This window comes from Artibeus jamaicensis, unplaced genomic scaffold (assembly GCF_021234435.1).
Source record: "Artibeus jamaicensis isolate MK-2021 breed Jamaican fruit bat unplaced genomic scaffold, CSHL_Jam_final contig_426, whole genome shotgun sequence".
Classification (NCBI taxonomy): Eukaryota; Metazoa; Chordata; class Mammalia; order Chiroptera; family Phyllostomidae; genus Artibeus; species Artibeus jamaicensis.
Genome location: NW_026521826.1, coordinates 4755255 through 4771536, shown reverse-complemented (window position 1 = coordinate 4771536; position 16282 = coordinate 4755255). Strand labels below are relative to the sequence as shown.

Below are 16282 nucleotides of genomic sequence, written 5' to 3'. Positions count from 1 at the left end.
AAAAAATACCTGGCACAAATCACCTCTTCTTTATTGCCATCTGACTTGACCAGTCCTAACAAATCTGCTGAGTTATATATATGTGAACTTTCAGTAATTTATACATAATCATCAAATTTACTGCCAATTTTTTTTGTCTATCAGATGCTGCAACCAGAGACAAAAACTATGTCATTAACTCCAAAGAGCCCAGTCACTCACCTTTTGTTTCAGTAGGATTTACCTTGTACTGTTTTGCTTTTGTGTATCTGAAATGAACTACAAATTCTGAAACCAAGGACAATTACCTTATTCATTTTTCATTCCCAGTACTAAAAATAATACTTATACATAGCACATGACAAAGAAATGCTTGTTGAATTCACTGAAAAACTGAATTCTCTTTCAGTTTAGGTAGGAACCACTTACAGGAAAAGCAAACTATGAGAAAATAGTCTGCAACATTTTACACTAATAGGTGATTTTTAAATTATGTGCAAAAAAACCCTGTCCCCCACCCCCAGCTTCTGAATATATTATACACGTTTTGGAAGTAGGCTGACTGTACCAGCAAGAGGTAAATTTACCTTCAAGCCAAAGAAACCATCAGACAATGGCAGTTTCTCCACTCAGAGGAGTCACACCTTGGGCATGGCAGCACCGCACTGATGCGACTGGGCCTTTCTTCCTACTATCCTTGGCACGTTGGCTAATCACCTGAATTGAAGTTCACTGAAGGGCTGCCATGGCTTGGCTGGGCAAGTAAAAAGCATCTGTAAAACTATGTAAATGTAAACTACATTGCCACTTATATCTCACTGACCCAAAATGACACACGGCCACTCCTATCTCCACATTAAGAATTTTCCAGCTGTTAAAACAAGAGGCATACGATAGAAAGGAGTTTGGGGAAAGGTACTGGGATATGCAGTATCTGCCACACATCAACCTCTCTGGCTCTCCCCAAAGTATTCACTGTTCTCCCCACATGTACACTGTAAGAACACTGACCCCCAACCTAAGGAAGATGACTTTTCAAGTCTCTTCCAGTTATTGATCCCAGTCCAAAAATCTCTGGGTAAATGCAGTTTTCTTTGAGGTCCACACGTGGTCCTACCTGGTGCAGACCTACAGCTAAGAAGCCAAGTTATCTGCCTTTAATGTGCGAGGGCAGAAAACAAGCAGGATGCTTCACACTCCATGCTCAAGTCAACACAAACATCTCAATAACATGGTCTTTGAGCTGAGCATTTTTGTCTTGTAGCAGCTGGTCTCTGGGGCTGTCTCCAGTCCCTTCTTCTTACCTTACTGGTGGCTATTGTCTTAGGGCAATCCAAAGCCATCTTATGAAGTGGGAAAGCAGCATCTTTAATTCCATTTTTACAAGACTATAATCTCTAATCTCAACTCCTACTGAGGCCACTGGTGGGCCCTTCGGTTGAGTTTCAGCGAAAGTAGGTTTTCCCAAATCATCAGTACTAAGCCTTGCAACTTTCCACTCACTCAGACTACAGGTTGCAAGCAGAGAAAAGCTGCTCTTAGTAAGGCTGTTTTCTTCCCTCTGCTTTCAAACCAGCTTCCTTTAGTTTGATTTAATTGCTTTTACAGGCCTTGGCAGCTTGTATTTTTTCAATACTTCTGTGATACTGCTTTCCATGTATAAGTTGTTTAATCCTCCTAATATTCCTAAAAAATGGGTATGATTAGCATTTCCATTTTTAACTGAGGCACCTGGCCACATAGCATGTAAGTAGAACCAGGGTTTGATACATGCAGTCCAACACTAACACATCTGAGAAGTGACCAAACACATGCTAACATCCTGCAGTTCCCTCATCATTTCTCTTAATACCAGTCTGGTCTGTACCCTGAGGTCAGGTAACAATTGTACAAAATGTTTTGCTAACAATTAACTAACTTCACCAACTAACCTAGGATAGTGGGTTCCCTTGTTCTACCTCTCCATCTTCTAGGATTTGTCGTTTGCAATTCCAGTATCAACTGGTTTATCAGTCCACTGTTTTTAGTTGCAAATGAGAACACTCACTCTGGCGTATTTAAACTAAAAAGGAATTTACCACACTCCCAACCAAAACAAACATACTAGTCAACAGAATCTCCAGACAGGCCCTAGTCTTATCTGGAGGTTTTATATAAAGCAAGAAAACTCTCAAATCACATCCAGAAACTGCTCCAAAGACTGCCCTGCCACACAAGTGGTCCCACCACAAGATTACTGATGACAAGGTCTCTGCTACCACCACCCAAAGGCTAGACAACACTGTGCCTGCCCTAGCCATTGTGAGCATGGATCCTGGATGAGCTCCGCTCCAAGCTAAAGCCTTGGGGTGGCACATCTTATGTAAAGAGCCCAGGCTGGGATGCCTGCCTTAGCTGCAAGACAGAATGGGAAATGAGTTTCTAATCTCTGTTTTGGGGGGGTGAATGCAGGAAACTCCGCAAACACAGGAAGGGTTTTCAGAACATCACAAGTAGGCCAGGAAGGCCAAATGTCTACTGAACCTTTAATTTTTATTTATATTGGAATTTTTACATTGAAGTTAAATTGGAATTTTAGTTAATATTAACTATTAATTTAAAATTTCTCAAGCACTATCTTGCAGGAGATGAAAAAGTAGTAACTAAAGACTGGGGAGAAAGCTATTCACCAAGTTGTGTCCACAGTACTAAAAGTTAAAGCAGTGTTAAGTAACTTTGCATTTCTCTGGTTGTTGATCATGAGAACGTAAGAAAAAGCCACCTAAATGCAAATACATGATGTTATTATGCAGCAAAATAATAATAAGGCAGACATCACAGGCTGTTTGGAACTTATACTTTAAGAATATTAGAAGTTTTAATACAAATTAAACTAAGCCAGCATAATACCCAGAATAAGCATATTTGGTTGGTAGTAAGTCCATAGGTAGACCTATGCAAGTTTCAGGGCTGCAGATGACTCTTAGTCCTGCAAAATGTTCAGTTATGTACATTAAATGCACATAATTGTACTTATGTACATTATGTACTAATGTACATAAAGTTATGTACATTAATCTTTTACATTAAAATCTTTAACCCAAACTGACTTTAAACAATAATCTTTTAACCTAAACTTATTTTAGAAAATATGTGTACTTTAATCACAAAAACCAAGTCTCAATTAAATTTAACTCAGTAAAATAAGACCACAAAAGAGAAAATGTATTCTTTTATTTATGTTAAATAAAAACATGAGAAAAGTCTTTTTTAAAAAGTCAGAGTACTCCTTGGACCCCCAGACCAAGTCCGTGGACATGAAGAAATGTTGAGTGCTTTCCCGTCCTGAAGGGTCGCAGTGCACTTTCCAGTCACAACCACCTAAGGAGACATCGGTCCATGTCCTTCAGTTGCCACCTCAGGAAAATCAAATGCAATATTCCCGCAAGCAAGGAACAGAACACAGACACAAGTAGATTCTGGAAACACTTCCTGCTCTGGCAATGAATCCCAGTACCAAATATGTTTACATTTTCTTTTTTGTGGCTCTGCTAAAATTTGAAGCCACAGACACCACTGTGCTTCAATAGTACAATTTTTCATAATCCTGAAAATATATTAGTTGGTAGTACAGTTTAAGTAGCTAATGCAGCTTAATTTTATAAATTTTAGAATTACATATAAGAATTAACACTCTTGATCTGGCTGCTATGGATCAGTGGATTGAGCGCTGGCCTGAGACCTGAAAGGTCGCAGGTTCGATTCCCAGCCAGGACACATGCCTGGGTTGTAGGCCAGGTCCCCAGCTGGTGCCATGCCAGAGGAAACTGATAAATGTTTCTTTTCTTTTCTTTCTCCCTCCCTTCCCCTGTAAAAAAAAAGGGTTAAAAAAAAAAAAAGAACACTCTTGAAAATTTTGCCAGTAGAAATGTGACCCCAAGGAACCACCATTCCCACAACATTATGGGCATAACACATTTACAATGTACCTGTGAGGTGTTGAACTAACTTGTCATTTCTGATCTATGCCAAAGACTATGTTTGAATATCTAAAAACAAATGATAGATTCATGACTTCTATAGCCTAAATCCACCACAAATCCTACAGTCTGACTTAGCTTAATTGAAATGATTCACCCAAACAGGTCACGGTAAGTTCACAATTCTTCAACCATTGCTCACATTGCAAAGATTTTTTTCTGTGACTAACGTCAATAAAAAGAATTTCTCTGTTAGAGAAAGCAGATATTTTCACCTTTGGCAGACTGCCAAGATGATACTTTATTATAGAATTAATGAAGCTAAATTGTTGAAGCTATACTAACTTGCAGGTTTTATAGAAAGAAAAAGACAACTGAATGCAATCCCTTATCCTGAAACTCATCTAGATTTTTTTTTTTTTTTTTTAGTGCAAGAAATACCGTATCTCTGAAGACTTGAGAATTATCACGAAATCCTAGCAAAACAAAATTAATTACCTCAGAAGTGGTAATAAAAAAGAGAAACAGCCCTGGCTGGTGTGGCTCCATGGACTGAGTGCCAGCCTGCAAACTGAAGGGTTGCTGGTTCTACTCCCAGTCAGGGCACGCACTTGGGTTCTGGGCCAGGTCTCCAGTTAGGAGCATGTGAGAGGCAACCAAATCGATCACACAGCACTGTTTCCCTCTCTCTGTCCTTCCCTTCCCCTCTCTCTAATGATAAATAAATAAAAATCTTTAAAAGAAAAACAAAGGAGAAACAACCAGAGAGGCACGCAGATTTGTTTTTTAAAAGGATTTTTATACTATATTAAAAAACCACAAAATAAAAAAGGGATTAATCAACATATATCTTAGCAGTCCTTCTAAGAATCTCTGCAACCCGACAGCCATGCAAGCTGGCTGTCGCCTTTTTCTTGTCTGCTCAGCGTGCCGCTTGTGCTCTGGTTCTTAAAATCAAACTTGTTCTGCCAAATCCAAGACCCTGAATTTATCCAAATTGTAGAAACAAGCTTTTACCACCCGTCCACCGAAATACCTCCCATTCAGATCAACGACAGCTAAAAGGCAAACAAAAATACAGCCAGTTAATACAAGTTCCTGTAAAACATTACAAGAATGTTTTAATTATAACAAGATAACAAATTCAACTTTTTAATTTTTTATATTTAGTTGTACAACTTACCTTTAATTGCTGATTCAACCCGCTCAAATTCCAAAAATATTCGTACTGCTTCATCATCAGGGGCACCAGGAATCTGGAAAAAAAATAGTGTAATAGGAAAAGTCATCATTTGAGATGTCACTTAAGTGATTTTTGTTAAGAATAAGTGTTCCAATTATCATCATATACAAATAAGTAGTAGTCAAATACCAAGGAAATTGCCATCAAACATTTCCTAAACAGCTGTTTACAACAGGCACAGTGTTAGGTGTTGGGAGTGCACAGCTAAGCAAAGGAGTGTAGGGAACCGCTTCACAAGCCATGGAAATGGAGCTCAGCACCCACATGGAAAACCAGTGGGGAGCGAGTATGCATGCAGGACCATGCCCACGGATTGGTTCTCCCATGGGAAAGCAGGCCTGCATTATAACTAAGCTGCTTTGTTACTTGCCCTTGCTAAAACTTCCTCACCCTGAGTTCAGGAAGCAAAAGCTTACTGCCTATCTTTAAAGTAACTTTCTGAAGTCTGTGCTAATTCTCCCAAGGACTGAAGTGTTTGTAACCAGGCATATTACTCTTACCATTCCCTCGAATTTGCAACTTTTTTTCCTTGTTAATCTGTAAGAAGTAATCAGTAACATCCCTTTCCATTGCTATCTGTAAAAAATAATTACCTAAAGCAAACTTAAGTATAATGAATGAAAACCTCATTTGATGTATGCTATTAAAAAGCCAATAAAAGCTTGTCAAGGCAAGGGTTGGCGCACTCTCCTCTTGAGAGTGGCGGTGTCATCCCTTTTCCTCCATAGGACTCAGTAGTCGATGTGAATTTATCTCATCTCATCCATAATGCCTTGGACACTGCAGGCCAGTGTCCACATGAAAGCAGTCTGACCTTGTGGAGGTCCTATGACAGCTGACACATAAATAATTATGTGGTAAATAAAAAGCAACATGATACAGAAGGGAAGCACAGAGAGGGCAGAAATTTAAGATAAAAAGTGTTGCATTCTTTTTGTCTCTCATAATAGGCTGAATTCCTTTGCTGTGCTTTCTATGCCCTGAATAATATGGCCCCATCCCATCTACGTAAGCGTGTCTCTGGTTAATCCCAAACATGCCCAACCATCCCATTCTGAGAGACTTTGTCAGTCTCTCAGAAGCTGTGACCCTAATCTGGGTATTTTTCCCTCCTATCCAGATGCTATCCAGTCATTTCAAAGCTTAGCTCCATCTGATAGTCACCAAGCCTTCCTTTTTTGTTGTTGACCTAATCCTTTTCTCAACTCCAGTGCTTCGAGTCAATACTACTGAGTCTAGCAACAAAATAGTGTCTGTTTTTTCACGTACTTGTTTTGTTATGTCAACTGATCATATCCCTGAGAACACAGAACATCCCAAATGCTCTCAACACACTATTGGATATGTGAAAGGCACTAAGTATATACTTGGTAAATGAATGAAACCAAAAGCATGTCAAAGTAACTAAATTATTGAGCATATTATTTATCATCAAAGTCTTTAATCACCAAACTAAACCTTAACCATACATTTTTTATTTCTTCTCCAAATAAAATTTGAAGTCTTTCTTATCTTTATGTTTAAAATGGCCACAACCAAGTAAGAGAAATATAACTAACACCTGCCACCTTCCATAGTATGACACTGTTATTTCAGCACAGCATACCTGTCTTTTTGTAGAAAATGTTTTATAAGCTGTCAATCATTACACGTTATAAATATCAAAAGAAATCCTCTTACTTCAAATATCACACATTTTCCAACTTTGCCATATTTTTCACATTCTTCCTTGGTTTCAACTTCCAAGTCTTCATCTACCTCTCCTGCACCAACCATGTTCTATAAACAAAAATAAATCAATTCAAGTATCAAGTACAATTTATAAATACATAGGTAAGATGTATAAATAACTTTATGATAGCAAATGTTCTCCATCCCAAATAAAACAATGTTTATCCTTGTAGTCTCCCCAAATGCTATTTCTTAAAAATAAAATAAAATAAAAATATACACTAAGCTTCACAGTTACAAGACCAGTTATGCAAGCATCAAAGCGCATAAACTAAACTAAGCGTCTAACAATTTCAAACATTTTAAAGTAATTATTGTAACTAAACATTAGTAAAAATATCACATATATGGAGTCTATCCAAAAGTACTGTTTGCCAAAGTATGATTTTCTGTTTTCTTTACCCATTATGGTCTCAGTGGTGCTGAACACATGCAGGGCTAGGTTAGGGTGGAGTAACACATAAATCAAGGTGGGCAAACAGATTTCTTCCTTCTGCTTCTTACCCTTAGTAGGACCACTTTAGTAGGACACTTAAGTATTTCGGTTAATGGATTTGAGTCTGACTTCTTGGCTGCATCTGTGGGCAAGCAAATCATCAGATGTAGACATGTTAGAGCACTGAGTCCAAGTTACAATGAATAATTTAATTTCAGTAGCAACCCCCAATATCCTAGAGTTATCTACAGGCACCTAGAGCTGAGCAAAAATGTAACCTTGTCTGTAATAAAAGCATTCACTCTGCTCTGGCATACCATGTTTTTGGACTATAAGACATACCCCCAAAATTTGGGGGGGAAATGGGGGTATGTCTTATAGTCCGAATGTAGCTTACCAGGCTAGTAAATGTAGTTTACATTTATATTGGTGAGATATTGTGTATTTATGTTATTACATATTTTACCACATTTTTTGCTTCAAAAACTTTTTTCCTATTTTCCTCCTCTAACACTTAGGTGTGTCTTATAGTCCTAAAATGGTAGGCTTTTACTATAATTTCTGGAAGTTTTTAGCTTCCCAGTTACCTACAATTTTCACTTAGTTCACTTCTTAAAGGGTTGACAGAGCACATCCATCCCATTAGCCAGCTAGTGGCTGACTGACTACAGATACTTCCACAAATCAGGGCAACTCTATGCTGACTACTTCCTAAAGCTGTGTATTGACAGAACAAAAATAAAACACTAAAGAGCCATCTTCTACCAATACGAGCCCTTATAGGATGGAAATATATCGGATATTATCACTGATATACTTGTATGTGGTTCTGTCTTTCATGCTATAAAAACGTAACTGATCTTATCAATGTAGATTCTTTGCCTAGTAGAATTAAACATGAACTTATTTTCTTAAGTATTGTTTATTTTCTGGGAAAGTCACTGTCTTTTTTTTCCTATGGGCCTTTCTATCTCTACATCTGTTCTGAATAAAGATGAGGCACAACACAGAACTGAAATGTATCCAATGAGGAATTCTCTTATTATGTTCAAGAGAGGGCCATTCCTCTTCCTCTGGACTGCACTTCCCCCTGCTTCTGAGGAAGACCCACCTTTCTCTGTGGCTTCGCCCACGATGATCTTGCCTCCTCGCTTGCTCGTCTTCTCCACTGACAGTGCCGTGCTCAGCCCTTGCTCATGCTTCCCAAGACCCTGGCCTTCCCGGAAGCCATACTTCTGCATGATTTTATGTGCTACTGTGCCACTGGCAGGAAGAAAAGGAGGAAGTCCTTTACATCTGAAGTCATCAGCTAAAGCATAAATTGGATTTTATATCATAACACTCTACTTTTGGGAGAAGAGAAATTCTGTAAGGGCTTCAATGAGGTCACATATAATTAACAATGAGCCATTAGATGAAGTTGTGGGGATGTTCAGGATGAAAGAAATATGAAAAACTAATGCTGAAACCCTGGACATCTTGAGATTATCTCTTAGGCAAGAAAAATATTAAGGTTTCCTAACAAAATTTCCCTAGTAGCCCTGTTAGAAAACAGTAAAGCTTTTCTAACAGTAGAACAGTGTGTTCTAGTATCTGAATTGCAATACATCTTTTCTTCAATTACAGTTTACATTTAATATTATTTCGTATTAGTTCCAGGTATATAGCAAAGTGATTAGACAATCACATACTTTACTGAGTGTCTCCCTGGAAATTTCCAGGACCCACCTGGCAATATACACAATTACAATATTATTGATTATACTTCCTGTGCTATATTTTACACCTCTGTGGCTGTTTCATAACTACCAATCCGTATTTCTTAATCCCTTTACCTTTTTCACCCTGCCCCCTAAACCCTCTCCCCTTTGGTACCATCAATCTGTTCCCTGTATCTATCTGTTCCCTGAGTCTGTTTGGTTTATTTCCTTGTTTATATTGTTCTTTCAATTCCATGCATTGGTATATCTTACAACCACTGTTTGTTTTTAAATGTGCCTGTCAAGGAAGTGCAGAGTCCCAAACAAGTTTAACCTGAAGAGGCCCAGCACACACCAAGACATATCATCATTAAAACACCAAAGGTTAACGGCAAAGAATCTCAAAAGTAGCAAGAGAAAAGCGGTTATGTACAAGGGAGCTTCTGTAAGACTGTCAGCTAATTTTTCAACAGAAACTACACAGGCCAGAAGGGATTGGCAAAAAACACTCAAAGTGATAAAAAACAATGACCCACAATCAAGACTGCTCTACCCAACAAAACTATTATTTAGAACCAAAGGACAAATAAAGGGCTTCCCAGACAAGAAAAAGCTAAGGGAGTTCATTACCACCAAACCAGTATTACAAGAAATGTTAAAGGGCCTTTTTTAAGAAGAAAAATAAGTATGAATAATAAAATGGCAATAAATACACATCCATCAACAATTACTTTAAATGATGAAATCTTGCTATCTGCAACAATGTACATGGGTCTATGGGGAACTGTGCTGAGTAAGTAAGTCAGAGAGAGGAAAACAAATGCCATATGATTTCTTCACTGGGATGTAGAATCAAAAAATAAATAAATACACACATAAATAAACAAGCAGAACAGAAACAGACCCACAGATAAAGAGAACATTTTGACGGCTGCCAGATGGGAGGGGGATTGGGGAGATGGGTAAAAAAGTGAAGGGATGAAGAAGTACAAATTGGTATAGTTACGGAATAGTCATGTAGATGGATGTAAAGCACAGCACAGGGAATATAGTCGACAATACTGTAGTAACTACGTATGGTACCAGATGGGTATCAGAATTATCAGGGTGGTCACTTAGTAAGTTATACAATGTCTAATCACTGCGGTGTACACCTGCAACTGATGTAATATTGTATGCCAACTGTAATGGAAAAATAAAAATTTAATGAAGGTTGTCTTTTCCTAAATGGTACAGTAGTTTCCAAGGATAGCCTTTACAAATAAAGAGCTCCTAGAGATCATCGTTTAACTGATGGGAAAATAAAGAAACTGAGGCCCAGATTAGCTGACTAGCTTAAAGCTAATTAGAAACAAAAACAAACACAACAATTAAAAATTATTTCTGTAGGTGTTAATGGCAGAATCGAAACTGGAACCCACAACTCTTAATTCTCAGTTCACTGCTTTCTCTAATACCATAACTTTCCTCTTTTAAAAAAATTATTTTTATTTATTGATTTTTAGAGAGAGAGAGAGAGAGACATCAATTTGTTCTTCCACTTATTCACACATTCATTGGTTGCTTCTTGTGTGTACCATGACCAGGGATTGAACCCACAGCCATGGTTCATGGGGACAATGCTCTAACCAGCTGAGCTACCCAGCCAGTTCTGGGAGGTGCCTCACAGGTCTCAAGGGTGACCCCTAGCAACCGCTGCTACCTAAGGCTTGAACCACAAAACCCTGCTTCAGGACTTCCTCCAAGATGGAGGCGTAGGTGGAAACAGTTTGCCTTCTCACACAACCAAATCTAAAAACAACAAAGTTTTAGGAACAATAAGTGCAGCCGAGCCACAGAATATTGAACAATACAAAGTCCGACAACAACAAACCACTCAGCTAGACTGATAAACCAGCGAAGGAGCGAGCATTGAGACAGACCGGGCAGGCCCCAGTGGCAGTAAGGAGCAGAGAGGACCGCTATTGCTCCCTCTCTGACCCCGCCCCCCACATACAGCATCACAAAGCAGCAACCTGGGGGGCCCCATCCTGGTGAACAACTAAGGCTTCTCTCCTCAAATGTAACAGGTGCGAATAGATCAAAACATGGCTCAAGAAGAACTCAGAGCCCCCGAGCCCATAAATCTAAGCGAACAAGAAATTGCCAACCTATCGGAGGCACAGTTCAAAACACTGGTGATCAGGATGCTCACAGAACTGGTTGATTTAGTCACAAATTAGAGGAACACATAAAGGCTAAACTAATTGAAACAAAGGGAAATGTACAGGAAAGCAATAGTGATGGAAAAGGAAGCTGGGACTCAAATCAAGGGAGCAGACCAGAAGGAAGAAAAAAATGACCAAACAGAAAAATACGAAGAAATAAGAATTAAAAAAAATGAGGAGAGGCTTAGGAACCTCCAGGACATCTTTAAACACTCCAACATCCGAATTATAGGGGTGTTCATCCAGAAGGGGAAGAGGAACAGCCATGAATGGAAAACTTATTTGAACAAACAGTAAAGAACTTCCCTAATCTGGCAAAGGAAATAAGACTTCCAGGAAATCCAGGAAGCTCAGAGAGTCCCAAAGAAGTTGGACCCAAGGAGGAACACGATAAGGCACATCATCATTACATTAGCCAAGATTAAAATGGAGGAGAGAATCCTAGAAGCAGCAAGAGATAAGGGGACAGTCACCTACAAAGGAGTTTCCATCAGATTGTCAGTTGATTTCTCAAAAGAGACCTTACAGGCAAGAAGGGGCTGGAAAGAGGTATTCCAAGTCATGAAAACCAAAGACCTACAACCAAGATTGCTGTATCCAGCAAAGTTTTCATTTAGAATGGAAGGACAGATAAAGTGCTTCTCAGATAAGATCAAGTTCAAGGAGTTCATCGTCACCAAGCCATTATTATATGAAATGTTAAAGAGACTTACCTAAGAAAAAGAAGATAAAAAAGATGAACAGTGAAAGGATAGCAAACTCACAGTTATTAACAACCACACCTAAAACAAAAGCAAACTAAGAGGAGAGCTAGATCAGGAGCAACCATAGAAATGAAGATCACATGAAGAGTTAGCAACAGGGGAGTGGGAGGAGAAGGGGGAGAAGGTACAGAAAATAAGTAGCATAGACCGTAGATAGAAAATAGGGGGGAGGGTAAGAATAGTAGGGGAAATACAGAATCTAAAGAACTTGAGACACGTGGTCATAAACTAAATGGGGGGGGGAATGGTGGGGAAGAGGTGTGCAGGGGGAGGGGAATGAAGGGGGGAATAGAACAACTCTAATGGCATAATCAATAAAATAAAAAGAAAATAAGGTGGGGGAAAAAAAGAAACCAAACCTACCAAATAGCCAACAACCAAAAAAACCTGCTTCAACTAGAACTGTACCCACTTTACTTCGTGTTTTATGATTTCCTTAAAAATTTCATTTGAAGCTGTTAAAGGGCTAAAGGCTGAAAACTGCTGAAAGGCACCACACTGCATCTTCCTTAAGCATAAGTTAAAGACTGAATTCCTGTTCAAAAGGGAATTCAGCAAAAAAGTCCATTTTTATCATGAGCAAGAAAAAAAACAACGCAGTTGATGTCTGTTCACCCTGCAGCATACACCGCAGGGTGGTCTGACAAACCTTTCTGCAGTGATGGGGGTGCTCTCTCTCTACTGCCCTGGACCGTAGCTGTTAGCCTTGGGTGGTTATCAAGCACTTGAGATGAGACTAGTATAACTGAGGAACTACATTTTAAATTGTATTCACATGGTAGAGAACAATACAGGTCTAGGGGATGGGTACCAAGGTCAGAAATTCAAAATTCTCTTACAGTGCAGGAACTCCAGCCACCTACTCCGACTCTTGATGAGTCACCTCTTGAGGGCTCTAAGAATCACAGCATATAAACACAGGCAAGGGCAGATTGGTGTGATTACTATGGACATAGCATTTCGGTCACAGGTCCTTTTAAAGGACACAGAACAAAGGCCTCACTATAATGCTTCATTTGATAGTACCTCACTGCATGAAAGAAACATAAAAACAACATGAAACATTCTTTTAACCAAAATGCATGGCAAATCCAATGGTGTTTAAAAAGAAATTCCACCAGTCCCACCCCAAAGTCAATGTTAAAAAAGATTTTTACATATAGGTAAATAAATACTCTAATTTAGTTTGAATGACTATTTTTAATCTAAAGGTGTATAACCATGACCTTAAAGCAAATGGCTCATTTTATCAAGAAATAAAGAAGTCATCCACCCTTCAGACATAGTATAAGTCAGCTGTAATTTACATGAGCTATTTTATTTGCAAATGTCATGAAAATAAATGTAAATAAATAATTATCAGAAATGGTTCCTACCTAGGGAATATAATTTTCAACAATAAAATCATCTAAAACTTACATTAGAAGGCTCTGTTTTGTACAAAATACAACAGCACTGTGCTGCAATACCCTCCACGTGACTCAAGCACGGTTCTCAAGAATGATGTATGTGACCGAACACACCTAGCACCCCACTACAAACCAGAGAAGGCCCTCACTACCAAACAGGCTGCATCTACTGGGAGTGCTGCCAACACTTCACACTGCGTCTCACCCTTCTTACACCCGCTCAGACAACAGCACTCGGAACCATTACCCCATGTTGGCGAGGAAGGAGTTGCCGGGGCCCGGTGGAGATCTGGGTCTGTCCTGTTCCTCATACATGGGGGGAGGGATGGCAGCTTTGGAAGACTGTGAGCGAGGTCTGGAATCTTCTTCATAAGGAAATTCTCGGGGTACTGTTGGATAAAAATAAAATAGGTTTACTAAAATACTACAAAAAAATTCCACATTGTACTGCATAAAATCAGTACTTTTAATTAATTTAATTAACATTTTTAGTTTACTATGTGGAGTAAGAAAAAAAACCCAATCCATTTTACAGCCTCTACATGACTTTTTAAAGTCACAGAGATATGCCACGATTTTTTAAATTTTAGCTTTGCTACAACTATTTATTATCTTTTCAAATGTCCCTTTTTATCTTACTGAAATGTTACCCTTTAAAAGTTACCCTTTATTCTTTGAGTTATCCTTTATTCTTAAATGACAATTTTTGTCTGAATCCTTAAGATTTCTGTATGTTCCAGATAGATCCAATCACACTCCCTTTCCATTCCCATAGCCTCTTGTATACCTGTTTTAGAACTCTAAGCTTACTACTTCATTAGCCTAGCACAGAATAAAGGTCTTTGAGGATATGGACCATATACCAGAGCAGTGATTTTCAGCCCCAGCTACATAGTAGAATCAGTAAGAACGCTTTAAAAAAAAATCCAGATGCCCTAGCCAGGTAGCTCAGTTAGTAAGAGCATCTTCCTGATACACCAAGGTTGCTGATTCAATTTCAAGTCAGGGAACATACAAGAATCAACCAATGAATGCATAAATAAGTAGAACACCAGCAAAAAAAAAATGAATGTTTCTCTCGCTACAAAAAAATTATATATTAATTAAAAAATCTAGGCCCGGCTGGTGTAGCTCAGTGAATTGAGTGCAGGCCTGCGAACCAAAGGATAGCGGTTTGATTCCCAGTCAGGGCACATGCCTGGGTTGCAGGCCAGTTCCCAGCAGGGGATGCATGAAAGACAACCATACATTGATATTTCTCTCCCTCTCTCCTTCCCTTCCCCTCTAAAGATAAATAAATAAAATCTTAAACAAACTAATTAATTAAAAAATTAAAATAAAAATCTAGATGCTTGGGTCCCACTCCCAGAAACTGGTTTCAATTGGGTCAATTGGGTTTATGGTTTGCCAGGTGTTTTCACACAAAGTGTACTTAACAATACTTTCTGAGTTATCTGTTTTAAAAAGATAAAATAAATAGTGCAACAGCTATTAAAAAGCACTAGGAACAATTGTATTTTCTTGGGATAGTTTAGGTATGGTCCAACTCAGAGAACAGGAAAATGACCTAGAATGATATATCAAAGTTCAATTCTGGTCCCCAAATTATAGAATAGATCGTTGGGAGGAGAAACAGTAGGTGGGTGTGTTCTAGCAATGAAAGCAAAGGCACACAATCTGCGTACTGGAATGGAAACAAATGGCACAAAACTCTAATCAAAAAGGCACTGCCACCTTGTGGAAGGTCATGAATTTTACAGCCTCTAAACTACCGAGTACACAAATAGAAAATCGAGGAGCTATTGTTTGTTTTAACCTAACTCCAACTATGAGATGTTGGAGCAGACAAAACAAATTTTAAAATTTTATAAAAGAATCTCACTGTATAAAAATCCAAGTCTCAGAGACTGGCATTAAAAGTTCTAAAGTATAAGGGGTAGAAGGGAAGAGCAGCATCAATGACCCGTGCAGGGTCTCAGGGTTAGGGCCAGAGGACGGACTTTGCTCATGTGGCCAACAGAAGCTAATACTGCCCAAAGCAAGACTTTTACCAACATAAAAGAGAGGAAGTACCAGATACATACACTCTTTGTCCTTCTCTACAAGAGAAGTGGGTGGTGCGATTGCGGCCCCGCCCATACCTGCAAAAACATAAATTCCAGTGTTAAAGGAACATTGTAGTTGCCAGACTCTCCAGCACTATGACATAACCCCCTCCCCCAAAAGAAAGAAAGAAGAAAGATCTGCTACTTCATCCCTCCAGCTAACATCTAAAGAATTTAGTATCTGAATCTAGGATTAAAAATGTAGAAAACTAGGAAAAGCCACACAAACATAATTATGTTTTTCACAGCAGGCATTCAAGATCTCTAGAATGTAGTAAATAAATGAATTTTAAGATGAAATAACTTAAGGCAGAGAATTAGCAGTTACTAAAAAATAGTAACATAACTGTTTACTAAGAGCATGTTAACCACCGGGTTCTTTCACAACATCTTACTTAGTCTTAATGAACCTTTAAAGTAGGTATTTGTGTCCATTTTCCAGAGCAGAGTTAGTGGGCAGACAGAATAAAATGCAGCACCCAGTGACGCCAAGCTTTACCCCACAATATTCCACACTCCTATCCCGGATGCAAACCGCTGGGACTAAACACCTATTTGAAAATGCGGGCACTTCTAGTTTCTATACAGCCTGTTTGGTGTTGTCACCATTCCTGCTCATGTTTCCTGGACAAAGAATAGTGAGCAAAAACAAACCAAAGTGACTCCATTCACTATCCAACATGGATGGAGAACACAGATGCAAACAAAATATAAGGAAATTTTCATTAAGTACACCCAAAAAATAGCCC

General features: G+C 38.7%; 1 protein-coding gene across 1 annotated transcript in view; it reads right to left on the bottom strand.

Annotated features, from left to right (window-relative positions):
• Window positions 1-4716: 4716 nt before the first annotated feature.
• The window catches only part of RBM17 (RNA binding motif protein 17), a 37882-nt gene continuing 26316 nt past the window's right edge, over window positions 4717-16282 (bottom strand). Inside the window, exons 6-12 of the mRNA XM_037155203.2 lie at window positions 15513-15569; window positions 13676-13817; window positions 8460-8611; window positions 7417-7490; window positions 6862-6960; window positions 5122-5194; window positions 4717-4996 (exon numbers count right to left, since the gene is read on the bottom strand). Coding sequence (XP_037011098.1) covers window positions 4893-4996; window positions 5122-5194; window positions 6862-6960; window positions 7417-7490; window positions 8460-8611; window positions 13676-13817; window positions 15513-15569 — 701 coding nt within the window. The 3' untranslated portion in view covers window positions 4717-4892. The remainder of the gene's footprint in view (window positions 4997-5121; window positions 5195-6861; window positions 6961-7416; window positions 7491-8459; window positions 8612-13675; window positions 13818-15512; window positions 15570-16282) is intronic.